The sequence below is a fragment of the Carcharodon carcharias genome, chromosome 1 (genome assembly GCF_017639515.1).
Source record: "Carcharodon carcharias isolate sCarCar2 chromosome 1, sCarCar2.pri, whole genome shotgun sequence".
NCBI lineage: Eukaryota > Metazoa > Chordata > Chondrichthyes > Lamniformes > Lamnidae > Carcharodon > Carcharodon carcharias.
This window is the reverse complement of record NC_054467.1, coordinates 169,440,766-169,464,333: the sequence shown is the minus strand read 5'-3', so window position 1 is coordinate 169,464,333 and position 23,568 is coordinate 169,440,766. Positions and strand designations below refer to the sequence as shown.

General features: G+C 42.3%; 1 protein-coding gene across 6 annotated transcripts in view; it reads left to right on the top strand.

Moving 5' to 3' along the window:
- rgs7bpa (regulator of G protein signaling 7 binding protein a) overlaps nucleotides 1-21,907 on the top strand; it is a 126,473-nt gene extending 104,566 nt beyond the window's left edge. For 4 of the 6 annotated variants that reach the window (XM_041188395.1, XM_041188311.1, XM_041188724.1 and 1 more), the window contains 2 exons: nucleotides 4,309-4,602; nucleotides 21,521-21,907. In XM_041188395.1, coding sequence (XP_041044329.1) covers nucleotides 4,309-4,602; nucleotides 21,521-21,612 — 386 coding nt within the window. In that variant the 3' untranslated portion in view covers nucleotides 21,613-21,907. The remainder of the gene's footprint in view (nucleotides 1-4,308; nucleotides 4,603-21,520) is intronic. The other 2 variants (XM_041188636.1, XM_041188477.1) reach the window with 1 other exon arrangement.
- The last annotated feature ends 1,661 nt before the right edge of the window (nucleotides 21,908-23,568 follow it).

Genomic DNA, 23,568 nt, shown 5'->3' with positions numbered 1-23,568 from the left:
TCCGTATGTATATTTGCATTTAGCACCTTAAATATGTAAATTAGGGTCATACACCAGTTGTAGACCCAAATATAAAATTCAGTTCAGAGTGAGCCAACCTGTTGGCTGGCTTCACTTGAGAACCTAATGAATTCCCACACTTCCTGATCACTGATACCAGCATCTGTTGGGCGGCACAGCTTACTAGCAGCAATAAAATGAGGCCCGAAGCCAAATTTGGCTTAGGCCTCAGGCCAGCATGTTACTACCACTAAGACAAGAATTCTCAACTGTTTTACTTCTGAGGCCCCCTCCCATATTCTAAAGTTTCCACAAATCCCATGTAACACAAGTAGTTTTTTTGTGGAAAAGAATAGTTATACAATTGAACATGTACATTTATTATTTTTGTTTATTCAATTCATGTGAAACATGTCTCTGGTGCTGAACAACAAAACTGTCAAGGTATTTTCAACAAGAATAAGTAAAATGTAGGAAATGATTAAACTAAAAGTCAAAAAAATGCAAGGAGACCAAAAGAGGAGGAAAAATGGTTCCCTGAAAAGCAGGGAGAAAAGTAAAAACTGTAAAAATTAGTAAATAATGGGAAATCATTAATTAAAAGTAAAAAAAAACCTGAAAAGGCTAAGTTTGAAATGGGAAGTGGTTAACCAAAAAACATGGAAATGATAAACCAATAATTGCAGAAATTGGTAAAAGGAGGGAAATGGTTAACCAGAGGTTGAAAATAAATTTCAGTGACCAAGGGGAGAATTTTAATGTGGCTAGGTGCTGGCAGCAAGGGCCCCTGGAGTATGCAGAAGTAACTCTTTCGAGTACAAACCTGTTTCCATCTGTTTCAGATGAAGTTACATTGTTTCCCATTATGAGATTTGAACTCTTGATCTTGGGGTTACAAACCCAGTACCATAACCACTTGGCTATTTAGGCCAAGCCTAGAAAGCAGAAGTAACTCTTTCGAGTACAAACACATTTCCATCTGTTTCAGATGAAGTTACATTGTTTTGTAGTTTTGCCATTGTGAGATTTGAACTCTTGATCTTGGGGTTACAAACCCAGTACCATAACCACTTGGCTATTTAGGCCAAACCTAGAAAGCAGAAGTAAGTGCAGTGTGGCTGTCAGTGGCTTTATTACCCAGCCACTATTTGCACCTGATTTGCAAGTTTCCTGACTAATTAGCCTGAGTGGATGTGGTAATGATATGCATGAGTCTATTCCAGCTTAACTATTTAAAAGGACACTGCAAAGTTAACAATTCATAGATTGTGAAAGTGGGGGAATGGAGGAAGCAACTGGTGCGTTGCTTCACAGATGTCTCCCTTGACTTGATGCCGCAATCTGTAAGGATCCGCAGTGAGATATTCTCCTCTGCCGATGGGAAAAGAAACCTTTCACAGAGAGTAAGAAGACGTGGCTGGAGGTTGTTAAGGAGATGAGCAATAAGGGTGGGGTGCCATGCTCTTGTATACAATGCCAGAAGCGGTTTAATGGCCTAATTGGTTAGGAAAGTGGAGTAAAATGGCACATGCAAATTTATCCGTAGAACCATAAAACCACAGAAAAGTTATGGCATAGAAAGAGGCCATTCAGCCCATTGTGTCTGCACCTCCATTCTGACAGCTGCAGAGGAGGAGGTGGAGATAAACAGGGAGCCAGCCACTGGAGATGTGGCCTGCCAGCTACCTGGTAACAGAATTAAATATCAGACAACCCCAAGCCATGCAACATGCACTCATATTGAACTAATGTCAACAGCCAGTGAAAAAAGATCATGTGAATAATGTTTACTTACAGAATCACAGAGTGAAGAAGAGGCCCTTTGGCCCATCGAGTCTGCACTGACATGTGAGAAACACCTGACCTACCTACCTAATCCCATTTACCAGCACTTGGCCCATAGCCTTGAATGTTATGAAGTGCCAAGTGCTCAGCCAGGTACTTTTTAAAGGATGTGAGGCAACCCGCCTCCACCACCTTCCCAGGCAGCACATTCCAGACCGTCTGGGTAAAAATGTTTTTCCGCATGTCCCCCCCTAAACCTCCTGCCCCTCACCTTGAACTTATGTCCCCTCGAGACCGATCCTTCAACTAAAGGGAATAGCTGCTCCCTATCCACCCTGTTCATGCCCCTCATAATCTTGTACACCTCGATCAGGTTGCCCCTCAGTCTTCTCTGCTCCAACAAAAACAACCCAAGTCTATCCAACCTCTCTTCATAACTTAAATGTTTCATCTCAGGCAACATCCTGGTGAATCTCCTCTGCACCCCCTCCAGTGCAATCACATCCTTCCTATAGTGTGGTGACCAAAACTGCACACAGTACTCCAGCTGTGGCATCACCAAGGTTCTATACAACATGACCTCCCTAAGTTTGTAATCTATGTCTTGATTGATAAAGGCAAGTGTCCCATGTGCCTTTTTCACCACCCCACTAACATACCCCTCCATCCTCAGAGTTCTATGGACACACACACCAAGGTCCCTTTGTTCCTCAGAACTTCCTAGTGTCATGCCATTCATTGAATACTTCCTTGCCAAATTACTCCTTCCAAAGTGTATCACCTCACAGTTTTCAGGGTTAAATTCCATCTGCCACTTATCTGTCCATTTGACCATCCCATCTATATCTTCCTGTAGCCCAAGACACTCAGCCTCTCTGTTAACCAACCAGCCAATCTTTGTGTCATCCACAAACTTACTAATCCTACCCCCCACATAGCCATCTACGTCGTTTATATAAATGACGAATAATAGGGGACCCAGCACAGATCCCTGTATGCCACTGGACACTGGCTTCCAGTCACTAAAGCAGCCTTCTGTCATCACCCTCTGTCTCCTACAACTAAGCCAATTTTGAATCCACCTTAACAAATTACTCTGCATCCCATGTGCATTTGCCTTCTTTATAAGTCTCCCATGTGGGACCTTGCCAAAGACTTTGCTGAAATCCAAATAAACTACATCAACTACACTACCCTCATCTACACACCTGGTCACCTCCCTAACAGTTCCAATTCATGTCTTCAGTCTCCCATTGGGTCATCAAGCATCCCATAGGAGGAGACCCAGGAGGACAAGGACTCCTCAAGGGAAGCCACTCCCTCTCAGGGTGCACCGTCACAGGGCTTACACAGATACTTGCACTTCAGTGGAGCCGGTAAGGAAGATAGTTGAGTTTTCACTTGGTGTCTGACACATTGCAAGTGAGCAAAATCTGGTGGAGACTGGGAGGACAGTGGAGAGTCTGTGTTAGAGGGCTTAGGATGCTTCAAGCTCTGCACAGCTACATCCCAGTTGCTGAACTTTGTGGGGACTAATAACGAAGCAAAGAATGAACGTGCAATATATTGGCAGCCTTCCCAGCCAAGCCGTGCATGTTTGCAGAGAGATTGGAGGAATCTTTTTCAAGCAAGAGTTGCCTAATGTTGCAGGCCTTTACAATGTCTTTGTCCCTGGAAAGAGTGACCACGTGCATGGAGCATCTAACGTGACATTCAAACTAATGCATGCTGGCCCTTACCGATGGCTTGTATACTCTGAATGCCACATTAAATAGGATTTATGAAATCTTAGCCAGCCTTGGTCATTCAATATTCCATTGATATGCAGTAAAGTGCTTTCCAGCTTGTTGCCAGTGGGGAACTGCAGGTGGTCCATGAGAGAGAAGGTAGTGAATGGAGACATGGAAGCGGGGACACTGCTCAAAGTGTTTCTACTCCTAACCTGCTGCCCCTCCTCCATCAGTCAGTGCCCCACATACTTCGCCTTGTCTCCATGACTATGTCTGTCCCTCCACAAGTACAGGTGGAGTAATCTTTGGCAAAGTCCTCACAGGCTCCAAAACCCAAAGGATGTAGGTCAAGAGCATGATAAAACCTAATAAAGTTCAAACATCTGATGAAGGGTCTCTCCAAGCTGCCAGTTTTTTCATTTAATAAGATCATGGCTGATCTGTTACCTTACTCTGTATAGCTGCCTCACACATCCCTTATTACCTTTGGATAACAAATCTATCAATTTCAGATTTAAAATAAACAATTGCCTCAGCATCTACGGCCATTTGCGGAAGAGAGTTCCAAACTTCTACCACCTTTTGCATGTTCTTGAAGTTTCTCCTGAAAGGTCTGGTTCTAATTTTTAGGCTGTTTTCTAATCCTAGTATATTTAGGTGGAAAAGATTTTTGTAACTGAACTATTATTTGTTAAAATCTTCAAGTGCTTATATAATAGTGATTCAAATAATATAGACAGTGACTGTCAACTATGATCACAACAGTTTTTTCTTTCTTTTATGAATTTTAAAGAAATGGACTGCTTGATAGCTCCCAAGGTAATAGACGTCAAACAGGAAGAGAGTTCTCAAGCTCCAATTTTAGAAGATCCACCAACTTCACCACTCCAAGATCTTCAACCGTATTCATGGCATGTTTCCGCAGATATAGAAAATACAGAAAGGTTAGTAAACATCTCCATTAAAATTATGTTGTTCCGTTCCTTCTATACTTTATATTTTTTGTTTTTTTACAGAGACATACGAGAAATGAAAAATCTTCTAAGCAAACTCAGGGAAACTATGCCTTTGCCATTGAAGAACCAAGGCAAGTATTAGTCCTTATTCACCGTGTTTTAAGGCAAACCATTTTACATATCCTTCAAAATAGAAGCTCGGCGACTGGATTGCAAGCAATTGTGTACTTGTGATTTTCATGCCACAGTGTGGTTTAGGTAAGAAAAGGATCAGAGACTATTGGATGAGACAGGCAGATTGCTAGTTTTCACATGTGTTGGAACAGCCTGACTTGCAACATGGCTGAGAACTGCTGAATGTAAATATCAGCCATAGTGGAGAGTCTGGCTTGTAGGCAAAGCAGACAAAATGAACAGTTTAACTTCATCTCAAAATATTTTTCTCATTCTATTTGGAGAGCAGAAAACAAAGGGGTTAAATTCCACTGACAACATTGCAGTTGTTTACTGCTATCGTTCCCATGAACGAGAACAGGATGTGTAAAAGGACTTGAAAATAAATGATCACATTTGCAGATTTTAAGAAACTTTGATAGCATTACCATGGCAATTAACATTACTGTTTTTCCCTCCAATTAATTTAACGAATGCTCTCGGCAGATTGTGAAATATACATGTATCCTATTATACTTCATACATCTGGAAATTGAAATATTTCTACAGATGATTATTACAAAGCTGATGTTAAATACATTAAAATAAAATTCTATGATCAGAAAACATGTCCAACAGGCACCAGATTTTTCCATATGTGCCATCAGCAGGTGAGGCTGTCCTCTGGGAGTGGAGAGTCAGAGATTTATCCCCAATGTCGATTCACAATGTTCAAGGTCAATCATACCTCATTAGTAGCAGTAAGTAAACCTGCTCCTTCACAGGTATGAACAGATTTAATAATCCCCAAGCCATTCAAGTAGAATGTGTAGTGCATTACAGTCGTTGTTCACACAAACAGAAGAGCTCTAGGGTCTTTTCTCTGGAAAAGAGAAGGCTGAAGGACATCCTAATAGAGATTTTTAAAATTATGAAGGGATTTTCTAGGGTAGATGTTTCCACTTTTGGGAAGACCAAAACTGGAAGAAACAAATATAAGACAATAAATCTAATAAGGAATCCAGGAGAAACTTTTTTTTTATCCAGAGGGTATTTAGAATGTCAAACTTGCTAACATATTGGGTAGTTAAGGTAAGCAAAATAGATATATGATCCATCTCAGCCTCCTCCCTGTAGTTCCCGCAATTACAGATGCCAGACCTCAACCAATCATGTTCTTGATATCAAGAAATGGCTGAGCACACTGGATACACTGGGAAGGTGATGGTGTAGTGGTATTGTTGCTGGATTAGTAATCCAGAGACCCAGAGTAATACTCTAGGGACCTGAGTTCAAATCCTGCCTTGGCTGGAATTTGAATTCAATAAAAACTAGAATTAAAAGTCTAACAATGACCATGAAACCATTACTGATTGTTGTAAAAACTCATCTGGTTTACTAATGTCCTTTAGGACCTGTTGTCCTTACCTGTTCTGATCTACATGGGACTCCAGACCCATAGTAATGTGGTTGGCTCTTAAATGTCCTCTGAACAAGGGCAATTGGAGATAGGTGATAAATGATGGCCTAGACAACAATCCTACAAATGAATAAAAAAAATACAGCAAAGGTAGTGGGCTGTGACAACATTGTAGCTGTGGTGCTGAAGACTTGTGCTGCAGAACTAGTCACACTTCTAGTTCCAATGCAGCTACAATACTGGCATCTACCCAACAAAATGGAAAATTGCCCAGTGCAAATGCAATCCAGCCAATTAGCCCAAATCATTTTACTTTTGATCATCAACAAATTGATGGAAGGTGTCATTAACAGTGCTATCAAGCAGCAATTTTTTGAGCTTACCTATGCTCAGTTTAGATTGCATCAGGATCATTCACTTCCATACCTCATTACAACCTTTGTCCAAACATGGATAAAAGAGCTGAATTCCAGAAATAAGGTGAGAGTGACTGCCCTTGACATCAGAGCAGCATTTGAATGAGTGGCATCAAGGAGCCCTACATGATATCAAGAAACAGCTGAAGGCACTGGATACTGCGGAGGCTATGGGACCTGACAATATTCGGACAATAGTACAGAAGACTTGTGCTCCAGAACTTGCTGCGCCCCTAGCCAAGCTGTTCCAGTAAACCTACAACACTGCCACCCACCCGGCTATGTGGAAAATTGCCCAGGTATGTCCTGTACACAAAAAGCAGGACAAGTCCACCCCGGCCAATTACCGCCCCATCTGTCTACTCTCCATCATCAGAAAAGTAATGGAAGGGGTGATTGCTATGAAGCGGCACTTAGCAATAACCTGCTCACTGACACCCAGCTTAGGTTCTGCCAGGCCACTCAGCTCCTGACCTCATTATAGCCTTGGTTCAAACATGGACAAAAGAGCTGAACTCCCAAGGTGAGGTGAGTGTGACTGCCTTTGACATCAAGGCAGCATTTGACAGAGTGTGGCATCAAGGACCCCTAGCAAAACTGGAGTCAATGGGAATCAGGAAGATAACTCTCTGCTGGTTGGAGTCAAACCTAGCACAAAGGAAGATGGTTGTGGTTATTGGAGGTCGGTTATCTCAGCACCAGGACATCACTGCAGGTGTTCCTCAGGGTAGTATTCTTGGTCCAACCATCTTTAGCTGCTTCATCAATGACCTTCCTTCATAAGGTCAGAAGTGGGGATGTTCGCTGATGATTACACAATGTTTAGCACCATTTGCGACTCCTCACATACTAAAGAAGTCCATGTCCAAATGCAGCAAGACCTGAGCAATATCCAGGCTTGGGCTGACAAGAGGCAAGTAACGTTCACGCCAAACAAGTGTCAGGCAATGATCATCTCCAACAAGAGAGAATCCAACCATCGCCCCTTGGTGTTCAATGACATTACCATCACTGAATCCCCCACTATCAACATCCTGGGGGTTACCATTGACTGGAAACTGAGCTGGACTAGCCATTTAAACACTGCAGATCAGAAACTAGGAATCATTTGACAAATAACCCACCTCCTGACTCCTCAAAGCCTGTCCACCATCTACAGGTACAAGTCAGGAGTGTGATGGAATACTCCTCACTTGCCTGGATGAGTGCACAGCACTCAAGAAACTTGACATTGTCCAGGACACAGCACCACATCCAAAAAACATTAATTCCCTCCACCACCGATGCACAGCAGCAGTGTGTGCCATCTACAAGATGCACTGCAGGTCTTCACCATGACTCCTTAGACAGCATCTTCCAAACCCATGACCACTACCATCTGGCAGGACAAGGGCAGCAGATAAATGGGAACTCCACCACCTGGAAGTTCTGCTCCAAGTCACTCACCATCCTGATTTGGAAACATTTCCCGGTTCCTTCACTGTCACTGGATCAAAATCCTGGAACTCCCTTCCTAACAGCACTGTGGGTGTACCTACACCACATGGACTACAGTGGTTCCAGAAGGCAGCTCACCACCACCTTTTCGAGGGCAATTAGGGATGGGCAATAAATGCTGACCCAGCCAGCGAAGCCCACATCCCGTGAATGAATAAAAAAAAAATTATGTCAGTTGAGCTGGGGGAAATCTCTCCATTGGTTGAAGCCATACCTAGCACAAAGTAAGATGGTTGCAGTTATTAGAGGTCAATCACCTCAGTCCTGGGCATCACTGCAGGATTTCCTCAGGATGGTGCCCTAGGCCCAGCCATCTTCAGCCAGTTCATCAATGGGCTTTCCTCCATCATAAGGTCAGAAATGGGGATGTTCACTGGTGATATCCAGTGTTTACTTCTATTTGCAACTCCACAAATAATGAAGCAGACCATGCCCACATGCAACAGACCTGGACAACATTCAAGTTTAAACTAATAAGTAGCATGTAACATTTGTGCCATTCAAATGACAATCTCCAATAAGGGAGAGTCCAACCACTTCCCCTTGACAATCATGGAATAGGACAACATTGAAGGAAGCTATTCAGCCCATTGAGTTTCTGCTGCTTCTCTGGAATAACAATCTTGTTAGTCTTACATCCCCGCTCTTTTCCCATATCCCTGCATTTTTTCTCATTGAAGCATTTATCCAAGTCCCTGTTTGAAAACAATTGAGTGCGTTTTCACTCTTTCAGGCAATGCATTCCAATTAACAACCACTCATTGCATAAAAAGGCTCTGGTCCTTCTGTTTATCAACTTAAATTGGTGCATTCTAATTATCAACTCTTTAGTCATTGGAAATAGTTTATCTTTATTTACTCTACTTAAACCTTTTATGACTTTAAAACCTCAATCAAATTTCCTCTGAGCTTTCTCTGCTCTTTGGAGAAAACCCTAGGTTTCTCCACTCTATCCAAGTGACAATAATTCCTCATCTCTTGAATCATTGTAGCAAATTTCTTCTGTACCCTCTCCAAAGCCTTCACATCCTTCCTGAAGTGTGTCGTTCACATTGCAAACAATACCGTAACAAACTAATGTTTTATCTAAGTTTAGCATAACTTCCTGGCTTTGCATTCTATTTCTCCATTTGTAAAGCCCAGGATTCCAAATGCTTTATTAATTGCTTTGTTAATTTGCCCTGGGGAGGTCCTATAGTGCAGTGATTAGCATCCTGCTTCTGAGCCAGAAGCTCCAGGTTCAAGCTTCACTCCAGGGACAGAATCTTCCTATTCTCTCCATCAGCGGGAATTATAGCAGGTGCAGACGTAAAATGTGGCAGGAGTCCAAAACCCCCTTTCCGGATGTCAGGTCGGAATCGTGTTTTCCTGACTGGTCATGGCAGGTCGACTTTCCCGCTGAAGATTGTCAGGAACCCATTTTGCATCTCATGAATGCTCATTACCAGCCAAATAGACTGTAATCTTGAGGCCCCGTCAAATCTTTTGCCCTGCCAGTGGGAACTTACATTGTTCAATTACCCGACTCATGAAACATGGCGTGCACCCAGCGAGGGAGACTTATAGTACTTGTCAATCAGGTGACACAGCCTGCACCATTTCTGAGGACTGCAGAAGATGGTATGCATTGGGGGTGTGTGGTGTTGAAGCCTCGAAATGGGGGGAGGTGGTTGAAGGCCAAAGAAGGGGAAGGTTGAAGGCTTGAATGGTGGGGGTAGGGTTTGAAGGCTTGGGGGTCGGGGTAGGTTGGGGGTGGCATTGAGGCTGGAGAAGGGGGAGTTGAAAGCCTGAGGGGTGGATTGTTGAGGCTGAAGGCAGGGGTTGGGGGGGGGGTGCTGCGGTTGAAGGCTCGAAGAGAAGGGTGGGTGTTAGGGGGAAGGGTGGATGTGAGCAGGGAAGGGGGGAATATTTTATAGGGAAGAGTCAGTAGAGTCAATAGTGGGGTCCTGGGGGGAGAATTGAGGGCATTGATGGAATGAAGGGACCCTGACAATGAGAGGGGGAAGTGGGATGCAGTAGAGTGGGAGGGTCAGGTTTTGGGTATGGCAGGTGTATTTCTTATCGGGTGGATCATTGAGGGGGATGAGAATGGTGGTTTGGATAACAGGAGTGGGCAGGATCAGAGTGGACACGGGCATTGTGACTGGTGTGGGCTCATCGGAAAGGGAAGGCATGTCCAGGTTAATCGTTATAGGGTGCAGGAGAATGGAAGGAGGTTCAAGGGTTACAGAGGGGAGAGTGCAGGTCACATTGGAAGAGTCAGTGGTGATGGGAGGAAATTGTGGGTGACAGGGGGAGGATAAAAGGTGGTGTTTGAAAAGTGATGTAAACCATGACAGACAGCTCAGCAGCAAGGCAACACCCTCAATGTCCAACTGCAAAACATTGAGATGGGAGGACGATCTTCTCGATCAGGTGGAGCTGAATGTCTGCAAAATTGGACATCTAAAGGGAAACCCTAATAATCACACGGGGACTGTCTGAGAGCTTTATTCTTTTGAAATCCTCACTGTATGGTGAAGGTTGCACGGCAGCAGGTCTGGCCCAGAGGGTTGTCATTAGAATGAGATCCCAGCAAGGTATAGAGCTGCTGTTCACTCTGAGCCATTTGCTATCGGCTCCAAACAGAGTTAAGGATGAACGGCGGGAGGGAGATGGATGCCTACAAAGGGATTGAAAGCGAATGGCAGCCAACCCGTGACTGCAAACCTCCACCCCTGCCCCCCCACCCCCCCACCGGGAAATGGATCTACCTAACAAGACTCATGTGGTTAGCCTTTCTATTATGACAAGGCAAAGGTCTCTTCATAGAGTCTTGAGGCCACTGGAGGCAAGCAGAATAGTGTGAGTGGGAGGCTTCTTGCTCCCATCACCCTTGTCAAAGAACAATGTCTCCATGAGCAGGCAAGTATTAGTGGGAAGAACACCCATTCTTAGCCCCCTACGATGTCCTTCACCTGGAAGGGGTGAAGCGTACATGTCCATTGAAGCAGCTAACAGCAAGAATGAATCCCCTTGATTGGCACTTCATCCACCACCTTAAACATTTACTTGCTGCACCACTGGCACACTGTATACTTATTGCATACCAACTGTAAGATGTGCTGTAGCAATTTGCCAAGGCTTCATCGACTATACTTTCCAAACCCTCATTCTCTACTGTCTAGACGAATAAGACAGCAGGCAGACTGAATTCTGATCCCCTGAGGTAAGAGCCAACATTCCACTAGACTTTTTGATTACTTATTCTACCTGTGCACTGGTCCTTTCGAGATTTGTATATGACACTTTCAATCCCTGTGTTATTCTACGGTTTTTAGTCTCCCCTCAATTGTACAGATAGGATCGGAATTCAAAAGTAAGGAAGTGGTGCTTAAGTTGTACAGAGTCTTGATCAAACCCCATCTGGAGTACTGCATTCAGGTTTGGGTACTCTACCTCAGGGTAGATATATTGGCCTTGGAAAGGGCACAGTGCAGATTCACCAGAGCTGATACCGGAACTTATAGATGTAAATTATGAGGGCAAATTGTATAAATTTAGCTTTTATTTCCTTGAATTTAGAAGGTTCAGACCTGATCTAACTGGGATAAAAGCAAAAAACTGCAGATGCTGGAAATCCAAAACAAAAACAAAAATACTGGCCAGATCTGCTGATCTAACTGGGGTCTTTCAAATGATAAAGTGATTTGATAGGGTAGATACAAAGAAACCATTTCATCTGAGGGGAAGTTCAAACAAGGGGAAACAACCATAAAATTATAGCTGTGGTATTTGAGTGAAATCAGGATACACTTCTTCACACAAATGGTAGTGGAAATCTGGAAGTTAATCCTCCAAAGGTCCATGCATACTAGATCAATTGAAATTTCAAGACTGGAGAAAGGTAGGTAAACAGAATGGAGGTACAGGTTAGCCATGATCTAATTGAAAAATGGAATAGACTTGAGAGGCTGAATGGTTTGCTATTGGTTACTGGTTCCCATCCTCCTATGATGGACAGTGCTGAGTGGAAATCCTGCTGATGTTTGGTATAAATGCAGTCAAGTGAGATGCAGAGATCTAAATGCTGTCTCTAAAGTGTGCATGGTTGGTATGTACAGTCTTTGTTTGAAAATGTGTTAGACAAAATAGACTAGTCAGTTTAATTCAAGCTTGCCCCTTACACGTAGGCTGCCAATAGTTAGGCTTAACTAAATTTTTGGAGCAGCATAATTTTATGCTATAGAGGTCTAGTATGCTTCATTCACTCTGTTGAACCATGGGCTAGTTGGATTTGATACTCTTTCGAGTACAAACCTGTTTCCATCTGTTTCAGATGAAGTCACATTGTTCCATAGTTTGCCATTGTGAGATTTGAACTCTTGATACTCTTTTGAGTAAACCTGTTTCCATCTGTTTCAGATGAAGTTACATTGTTTCATAGTTTGCCATTGTGAGATTTGAACTCTTGATACTCTTTCGAGTTAACACGTTTCCATCTGTATTCAGATGAGGTTACATTATTTCATAGTTTGCCATTGTGAGATTTGAACTCTTGATCTTGGGGTTATAAACCCAGTACCATAACCACTTGGCTATTTAGGCCAAGCCTAGTTGGATTTGATGATGGGTGCTCCCAAAGTGCTGTTGCATTAAGAAGCTTTCTCAAACTACTGATTGAACAATATAAGGAACATCTGTCCCATTCTTTGATTACATTTGTAATTAAGGCTTTTGACTGATATCAGCTTTACATTGAACACAGATTCTCAGTATTGCAAACAGCTGGGCAAAGCTGCTCTGGTCTTTCTACGTCTCTGTATTCAATTTCAGCAAAGGTTCAATGCAGGTCAAGCTTGTGGTATATCAGATGTGTGTCCAGTTTTCTTTGTGGTTTAGAGTGTCCAGGAATGCAACTAAAGGTTTTCCATCAGTCAGAGCAAGGGCCAAGCATAGGAAACAGGGAGAAAGTACTTCAGCAGATACCAACCTTACACTCAACACTCTAAGGGGAATCACCTCACAGGAGATGCATCTCTTTGCTAAGAGCTCAAACACACAGACCTGGATAAAACAATTGATGACAAGTAAACCTGGTACGCACTATTGAACTTTGATATGTACAACATCAAAGTAGCTTGCATGCTGAAAGCTGTCCTTCATACATCCTCCAGGTACCATGCCCTAAGAGGGCATTGGTGACCATGGGCTTACATTGGATTGGTCCATGATTATGCTTGGCAAATTGCTACAGTGGTTTGCCTTTGCCTTGTGCAGTATCAATGAACAGGAAACTCTCCTGCATCAGACGTATTGGAAGGACTTACATGGTGATAATCAATGTGTTTAGTACCATTGCACCACCAGACCTCCTCCCTACATATGTAAGTCCACCAAATTGTCCATCAGAAAGATGATGGGGAAGGTCTAAGGCTTGGAATGACAGCCAGTATAAGGCCTTAGATGCTAGGAGGTTTTATGAGCACTGCCTGTTCACATTTCCTGATGTATTTTGGTTGAGTGAAGAGAATCAAATAATTGCTTCTGGAGTGCCACATTGCAATCGATTCAATGAGGTATAGTATATTCATGCTGTAGTGAGGTGCATGTGTTTCCAACAAGTCGATGTGATGGGTGAAGAGAGTTGGTGTGCTTCTAGCGTTTTGTGTGCTAGTTTGCCACTCATTTTCAAGCTACGCCGCTGGCTAGCAGCAGTGTGAAAAGGAAAGCCAAATGCATAAGTGTCTCCCTGTCAGTATACTGCCTTTCCATCAGCAATTCCTTTGCTATTTCTCCTCTTGAAGACACCTAGAAACTGGGTCCCTCATATCCCCAGGTTAAAGCTTCTGAGGAATTTGGTGTCGGTTGGGCTCCCAGACATGTATGTGCAAGCCCACTGGCATGTGGACATGCCCTGGTGCTCATGAATCAAACTCTTGGCTACGGCTCTACTGCCTTCTGGATACTTTGGGAGAGTTGAAGGTTACAGGAGTAAACCCTGACAAAAAATCTGGATTGGAGCCCAAAGGCAGACTGATGATTATGTAATTTTTCCAGTAACTCCTGCAACCAAGCTGATTCTAAGTGTAATGCTCCACATTTCTTTGGACCCAACTGGGGAAGTCACGAGGAGGACCCTGACACTTCCCTGCAGCCTGTTTCATCCATAGATTTTACCCAGCCTCACATCCTGGAGCGGAAGTCCAGTTTCTCTGCAGAGTGTTAACACAACACAAGGAGATAGCACTTATGAGTGATAAGCGCAACTTGTTTGGAGTGGAAAATGGGTATTATAGGCTGTCTCTGATGGTGGGAAGAGCCATCACTGCCCTTCTCAAAGCTGGTTAGCCGCCAGCTCATAGTGTGCTAACCCGCCATGGTCCATCTGCTTCAATGGGTGCTTGGAGCTTTGAGTCCCTGCTCAACAAGAGGACTGAATCCATTGCGCCAGACAAACAAACAAAACAAACAAAAATAAAGTAGATTCTGTGATTGGCAAGTTTTTTTGTGAAAGGGAAATCCTGTTTGACCATTTTATTAGACTTCTTTGAGGAAGTAACACACAAGGCGGATAAAGGGGAACCTGTAGATGTGGTGTACTTGGATTTCCAAAAGGCATTTAATAAGTTGCCACCTCATAGGTTATGACAGAAGATAAGAGCTCATGGTGTAGGGGGTAAGATATTAGCATGGATTGGTTAGCTAACAGGAAACAGAGTAGGAACAGATGGGCCATTTTGGGTAGGCAAGATGTTACTAGTGTAGTGCCACAGGGATCAGTGCTGCAACCTCAACTATTTACAATCTGTATCAATGACTTGAATGAAGGGACTAAACAAGTGATTGCTAAATTTGTTGATGGTAACAGGTCGGAAAGTAAGTTGTCAACTTTAGATAAGTTAAGTAAGTGAACAAAAATTTGGCAGCAGGAGTTTAATGTAGGAAAATGTGATCTTGTCCACTTTGGTGGGGGAATAGAAAAGCAGCATGTTATCTGAATAGAGAGATGCTGCAGAACTCTTTACAGAGGGATCTGGGTACCATGGTACATGAATCACAAAGTTAGTATGCAGATACAGCAAGTGATCAGGATGGCAAATAGAATGTTGTGTTTATTGAAGTGTTAATACTGAACAAGTCATACCCCAGAGTGAAACAAGGCTTGATATATACTAACTTTTTTTTTTAGAAATTGTGGAGGAAAGCTACTGAACAAATTCATAGGAGTCTACTGATGAACTTTTAATACAAAAAATAAAATATTTAATAAAACAAGAAAAGTGAACTCTATTACACCAGACAAAAAGGTTAGAAAGATCTCAATACTAACTCAAGACTACAATTCAAATTCCCACTCTTCCTTTACCCCAGCAATATCTTTACAGACACTCAAACTCATGAAGAATTACCACTAACTTGATACAAAGGCTTCTCACTTGGGACTAGCACAGTTGCAAACGGCTTTTCTCCAGTGAATTCCTGAGCATTCACTTGATGCTTCTCTCCCAACTCATCTCTCTCCTCAACACACCCAAAAACTGCACTCTAACCTTACTGTTTCTTTAACTGCAGAGCAAACAAATAAGTTTCCTAAACTCAGTCTTCCAGTAGCACACCTGCTAAACTGATCGCTTTACCAAGTCCCATAACTGATTATTCAGTTAACTGCTGTCCCACTATCCTTACAGGTTTTCATCTCAGAGAGCTTCTGATCCCTGTCTTCTCTCTCTGACATGCACACTGAACTCCCCCTCTCTCAACTTCTGTCTTTTTCTGTGTCTTTGTCACTGGACATTTTGTCATTAAGCTTTTCTACTTTTCCTTTTTTCCACTGAACTTTCAACCCCTTTTAACTCATCTCCTTCACTTCAGGGGTTGTAAGACCTCATTAAAAATGTATATATACAAACAAACTCAAAAGACCTGAAACTTTTCATTGACAATCTATCCACATGCTAAGGTTCATAAACAAAACCTAAGTGAAACTGAAACCACTTTTACCTTTCTTAACACACAAATAATTATAAATTCAACTTAAAATTATACATTGTTCATAACACAAAGAGAATAGAGTATGAAAGTAAGGAAGTATTACTGCAGTTGGGCAGGGCCTCAGTTAAACTGTATCTGGAATACAGTGTAAATCTAGTCTCCATAATTAAGAAAGGATATTGCATTAGAAGCTGTTCAGAGAAGGTTCACTCGATTGATTCCTGTGATGAAAGGGGCTGGTTTATGAGGCAAGGTTGAGCAGGTTGAGCCGATACCCATTGGAGGTAAGAGGAATGAGAGGTGATCTTATTGATGCATATAAGATTCTGAGGGGATTTGGCAAAGTGGATGCTGAGATGTTTCCTCTTATGGGGGAAGTCTAGAACTAGGGGGCAGAGTTTAAAAATTACAGGTCTCCCATTTATGAATATGAGGAGAATTTTTGTCTCCGAGGGTCATTAGTCTGTGGAATTCTCTTCCCCAGAAAGCAATCGAGGCAGGGTCATTGAACATATTCAAGATTGATTTTTGGTCGACGAGTGATTCAAGGGTTATGGAGAGAGACAGGAAAGTGGAGTTGAGGCAAAATCAGATCAGTCGTGATCTTATCAAATGGTGGAGCAGGCTTGGTGGTGGTGGTGGCGGGGTGGGGGTGGGGGGGGGGGTGGTGGTTACCAGATGGCCTATTCCTGCTCTTAGTTCTTGTGGAATGTCAGGACTATTTGCATGGGACTGACTGATGACTTGCAGCTGGTCAGTAATGCCCGCTGATCAGTGATGCATAGGCTGAACATTGACATATTGCCTCCCTATAAGGCTTGCTGAGAGTGGGTCACTGAAAGAAAAATATTCATCAAGGGAAGAGTTCAGAGGATATGCATGAGCAGAGCGTAGGCTTTGCTGTGAAGAACTCACTACTCTCAATGATAGACTCTCCACAAATGTTTCAAAACATATTCTTTCCATCTGCCTCTCAACTCAAACAGGGCCAGTTAACATCCATGAGTATCAAAGCTCCAACAATGCTCCAGTACAGAGGTGAAAGCACAGTTCTACAAGGAGCTTGATATTGCTATGAGCAGAATCCCTAAGGCAGAACATCTTTACCTACTGGGGCATTTCAATGGAAGAGTGGAACTGGACCATGAGGCATGGCCCTCCTGCCTCGGCCATCATGGCCTGGGAAAGATAAATGAAAATGGACAGAAACTACTTGAGCTATGCTGCTACCATGAGTTTTGTGTAACTAACACTTTCAGAACAAGCTATGCCACAAGTAGTTCAGGAGATATCCAAATTCAGGACATTACATAAGAAATAGGAACAATAGACCATTCGGCCTCCCGAGCCTGCTCCGCCATTCAATAAGATCAGCTGGATCTGATCATCGCCAGATGTGACTCTTTAAACAACATTGTCAGCACACACAACTGCCACAGCGCTGACTGTGATATAGATTACTCCCTCAAGTGCATCAGGGTTAGGATGCAACCCTTGAAGCTTTTTCATTCAAAGCAGAAACATTTCTCCTATCAAAGTCAGCTATACTGCCTTCCCAGATAAGCACCAATTGTTCCTCAATTCAATTGAATTTCAGCATTTGCATACAGAGTACAAAAGTGAAGAGGGACATACTTCAAAACACCATCTTCAATTTCACACTCTCAACATATGGGGAACAAGAGCAGAAAAACGCTGAATGGTTTGAGGATATTATCACTGTAATGGAACCTGTCATTGAAACCAAGTAGCACACTCTCATTATGTACAAGAGGGTAAGAAAACACTGAATGTATTAAGAACTGCTCAAAGTAAAGTCCACCAGACTGCTAGGCACTGTGCCAATGACTACTGGTTACAACTTTGCCAGAAAATCCAGATATCCTTTGACACAGGGAATGCTAAGAGTGTATATGAAGAGATCAAAAAGGCAACAGGTCTATCAACAAAGAAAACAGGTCTACTGAAAACACAGGTGGGTGGTGGTGGGAGGGGAGGGGGTTGCATCACTGACTGCAATAAACAGTTGGAGAGATGGATGAAACACTACCTTGATTTGTACTCTAGGGAGAACACAATCACTGAGGAAGCTCTAAACACCATAGAAAGCATGCCTGTCATGGCAGAGCTAGATATCAAACCCACAGAAAAGGAGCTTAGCAAAGCTATTGACTTGCTTGCCATTGGCAAAGCTCAGGCGATGATGCTATACCACCTGAACACATCGTGCACAGGAAACCGGCACTCCTAAAGCATTTGCATGAATTTCTCCTGAGGTATCTCCCTGTTGAGCACCATAGTATTAGTATTTGCCCCTGTTGCCCTTGTCAGACTGCAGATCTTACCTGAATGCATTTACCCCGAATTCCAGTATAGGCTCAGAACTTTAAGGTCCTCAATTGACATGACTTTCTCATTCCGATAGCTGCAGGAGAAATGCTGTGAACAAAGGAGACCACTATATATTGCCTTAATCATTCTCATCAAGGTATTCGACCATTTGAGCAGAGGTGGTCTATTTAAGCTACTGGAGAAAATTGGCTGCTTGCTGAAGCTGCTCAATGTGATAGGAGATCACATGACAATGTAATGGGTAAGGTCAGCTATGATGGGACAACATCAGAATGCTTTGAGGTCTGCAGTGGGGTCGAACAGGATTGTGTTCTGGGCCAAAACCTTTTGGCATGTTCTATTTTCTGCTGTCATATGCCTTCAGGTCATCTACAGAGGGTGTCTCCTTGCATACCAGAACTGACATAAAGCTGTTCAGCCTTGCTCACCTGAGATCCAAGACAAAGATGTGCTAAGTCCTCAGAGTTCCTTTATGCCGATGATGCTACGCTTGCATTCCATTTCCAAGAAACACCTTCAGTGGCAAATGGACAGACTCTCTCCCACCTGTAAAGAGCTTGGCCTGATTATTAGTATCAGGAAGACAAATGTCATGGCCACGATATTGCCATATCAGTATGACTCAGCATTGACAATGTGACAATGTTGTTGATTGTTTAACATGTTTCCAGCAATCTGTCACTTGATGCTGAAATCAGCATACCCATCACAAAAGCTGCAGTTGTTATGTCCAAGCTGAGTAAGAGAGCATGGAATAAGAGCAATCTGACTGAGAACACGTAACTACGAATCTACCAAACCTGCATCCTCACACCCTCTATAATGGTGAAACCTAGACAACATATGCTAGGCAGGAGAAAAGGCTGAACAGTTACAACCCTCACAGCCTCAGATGTATCCTCAGCATCTCTTGACAGGACAAGGTCACCAATTCAGAGGTCCTGTCTCACGTCAATCCCATCAACACCTCAGTCAACTACATCTGAGCTGGCGCTCACGTTCATGAGATGAATGACATCTCTATACTCAAAGATCTTCTGTACAGTGAACTGACCACTGGGGCATCCATACCTCCTCTGCAAGCAAGATATGAGGATGGCAGACATTGATACAGACAACTGGGAGACAGTCGCTGACGACTGTGACCTCCTGATGGCTTACTGAAGAGGCAGGGTGAAACAGAAAGCTCAGCTGGCAAAGAAGAGAGACCAGAGAAAATAGCAGTCAGCAAATCAAGGTCATCATCTGCAACAAGTGGCAGAGACTATTATACCAAAGTGGGACTCCTGAGCCAGGCAATGTTTAACACAGCTGACCACCAAGGCACAAACCATTAACTCATAAATACAGAAGGCTGCCAAAGAAGTAAGATGCTTGATAGCAGTGTAGTCACAAGTTTCATGGTGCACTATTGTGTTGCTCAAAAGGCATTCCTGGTATCTTCCATATGTCTAGTGGGTTTAAACTCACATTTGTCACTTGTCTGGTAATCATCTAGAGTCTACCCCCCTTACAGCATAAATAAGTGGGATTTCCATCAAGGTGGCTTGAAGATGAAATGCTTGACAATGGGAGTTGAGGCAAAGCTGTATCACAGACTTAATAATCTGATTCCTGAGCCAGCGGTCAGTCAGATTTGTTGATGGGATCACAGGGACTAGCCATGTCATCAATGGCTCCCTATATGGTCTTGGCCTGAACAGGTAGGGTGTTCCTACCTGGACAAGCAGTGAGAAAATTACCTGTGCCGGATCAGGTTAATATTACCTATTTGGAGGATTCAGAGTACTCTAGTGTTGGGACAGACTGACGTTGAATTCCTTAGTATCTGTGCTTGATCTCAATTGGAATGCCCTCATCACTTCACAACTAAAGCTGCAAAATTTCTTCCTTGTTTTTCTTCCTTTTCATGCAAATCTAAACCCTCCACTATTTTGACTTCCTTCAGTTTTTTTTTGGTTTATCTTTCTACTTTGTATTGTCTCATTGGGAACAGCCTACAGGATTGTTGAGGGAAACTAGCTGCTGTCACTATGGATTTTTTTGATGGCCATTGAGACAGAAATTATGTGGTTCCTCCCTAGAGTTATTGCATATGAATCAAGAAGGATGCTCTGTCTTCCCTTTATACAAATTTCTCAATTTTGCTACTGCACCTAGCTATTATACTTGACTCTGAGTTTGTTCAACTATGAACTGAGCTTCATATTACCTCTATTTATTTTCATCTTGATAGCGTTGTCCCTATCTTAGCCTTTCCTTATACTTATTTATGCCATTGTCATCTCCAGACTTCACTGCTCCAATGCATTTTTGGTGGTCTCCCATCTCTTACCTTCATTAAATTTCACCCAATTCAAATCTACTGAACTAAGCACCATTCATGTACTACACCAGTCCTCACTGACCTACATTGGCTACAGTGTACAGTCCTCCAGTGTTTCAACTTTAAAACCTTGTATTTGCATTTAAATCCCTCCTATGGCCTTAATATATCCTATCTCTAAAATAACATTCAGGTCTACATACACTAAGCTCACCTGCTTTCTCTCCCCTCAACCACCTGCTATAATGCTTCAATCCTGTCACTCCAATCTTTAGAGCATCCCACCCTCCCATCACTGCAAAATCAACAACACAGCCTTCAGTACCTGTGTCCTATTTTCTAAAAAAAACCCTCCATGGTGGTATCTTCTCCTGACCTGGGCACCTCTTAAAAACCCACCTCTTTGGCAAGGCTTTTAGTCAAACTTCTAACCTTTATTTTCTTATCTTAGTGCCTGCTTTATACGCACATATATGTGAAACACCTTGGCACTTTTATCCATTAAAGATGCTATATAAATGAAATTTTATTATTGCTGTAGTATTCTAGTTAATTGTATTTCTCTGTCATCCATATTGTGGTGAATTAATTCCATTTATATTCTTTTCAATTACTGCAATTGCAGAAGTCTTTAAATAAACTAATTAATTCCCTAGGCTATTTCTTATTGATTTATATGGATTGGTTATGATCTCTCCCTGTTGCTATTTATGAACAGCTCTTATGAACAGATCTGCAATGGAGGTCTTTCTCTTTTCCAGCATCCTCACCCGCAAACACAGAACTGAACTAATAATGATAGAGAACTGAACTAATTAACAAAGAATGAACTGAGTATTTGTTAATTTTTTTATATCTGAGGATGATAATGAAAATTAGATTTAAACATCAGTTCTCTATTTCCTGGACAGATGATAGCAGCCTCCTCAACCTGACTCCATATCCACTAGTGAGAAGGAGGAAACGAAGGTTCTTTGGACTTTGCTGCCTTGTGTCAAGCTAGGATACCTAACACAAAACTGAAAGCAAAAATAATTCTGGGTATTAAGTTCTTCAGAATAAATGTTTATGGTGAGAAGATATTTTCCCCTCACTACTTCCTACTGTTTATTGTAAATATTGTTTTATTTTTGCTGTACAGGATGGCAATTTTGTATTTTTACTTTTCTCTGAAGAATTTTTTTGAAAATTGGTACCTGTGTACCCATGGATTCCACAGCAGTGTTATGCTTGAAATACAATTTAAACTGATTTTCACAAGCTGAATTATTAAAAGATTATTTTTTGTAAATAAAAAAGGGATGTACATTAAATACATGTTCCTTTTGTAGCTCTATGCGAACATATGATTATATAATTTAAAGATCACAACCCAATTGGAATAAAGCAGCACAAAGCAAAAGCAGAAAAATTGACAGCTGTACACAAGGAAAACATGGTTAAAAATACATTGTTCACTCAAGCTGCGGCTCCTAACTATAATAATTTATTTTATTTAGTCTTCCAACTAATCAGTGCAATAGAACTTCCATTATTCACTATAATGGAAATTAACCTCCAATGGATAGCAAAAATTGCCAGATATTTAGCAGCCTCCAAAGTCAAAGAGGATGAACTACAGGAGGATGTGAATACATTTGGGAATTGAGCAGGGAGGTGACAGATGAAATTAAATCTGGAAAAATACAAAGTGCTTTACATGAGGACAACAATTCAGGAAGGAGCTATTACTTGAATGGAAGGAGAAACGCAGAGCATGGCAGAGATTTGGGGTCCTGGTTGACAATAAATTGAAGCTATCAGAACAATACTTGGTGGCAGTGAGTAAGGCAAATCGATTTAGAAAAGGTCAATGTTGAGTCAAAATAATAAGGTAATGCTGGTACTTTATAAATCATTCGTATGGCTGCAGGACAGCACTGGCTGCTGCAGTATAAAAAAGGCATTGCAGATATTGCAAGTATACAGAAATGGGCAACCAGAATGAGTGAGGGGCTGTAGGCATTAGATTATATTGAGGGATTATTGAAATTAGGCATTTTCTCACTGGTAAACAGTAGGATGTGAAGTGATATGATTGTTGTTTTTAGGATTCTAAAGGGACTACATAACGTATTCAATAAAAAGTCAATTCACTTTATCCAGAACAGTAGAACCAGAGAACACAACCTGTACCTGAAGGGAGGTAAAGCTCATCTGCAGTGACATGAATTTTCCCAACTTGGTTTATTTTTTTCAGCCATTGGGATCATTTCCGGATCGGGAATCCGGATGTGCACATGGGTTGGACTTTGGTCCAAACTTCCAGGAGATGTTCAATTAACAGTGCTTCTCCGGGATCACTACTCAATTAGAGATGGTGAGTGGGATGTCAAGTCACAGCACAAATGAATGGGTACCATTTCAAAGCCAGCTGACAGCCTACACTATTGCTGCATTGGGAGAAGGGGGGAGACTTTCAGCAAGGAATTCAGCAGAAGAAAGATGCCACTCATGGAAGGGCTGCTCAAGGATTCAGTGACACTTCTCTGATGGTCATGTTATAGGTGGTAATTGTATGGAGGCAAAAGATATTTCTAGAGGACAGGAGGAGGAGGTCAATCAGGATGACCATGAAGGTCTGGCTGGATGTAGCAGAAGAGTACAGATGCCAAAGTGTCATCATTGGAACCTGGATATGGCGCAGCAAGTGTTTCAATTACCTCCTGCAATTATCAGCTGGCAATCATGACTCTCTCACTTCATTCCCAACTCTCTGCACAGAAAGACAGAAAGGACCACTCTGCAGCAAAAAGGAACATATCAACTGGTCCCTTCATAAGCATTTGTATACAGACAGTAAAGTACTGACCTTGTGCTCCCCATCCCGCAGTGAAGTCCTTATCACCCGCACACTGGAACCTCATGCCCTTAAAACTCCTCTTTGTCTCATTGCAGGAGAAGAGAGCACATAACAGAC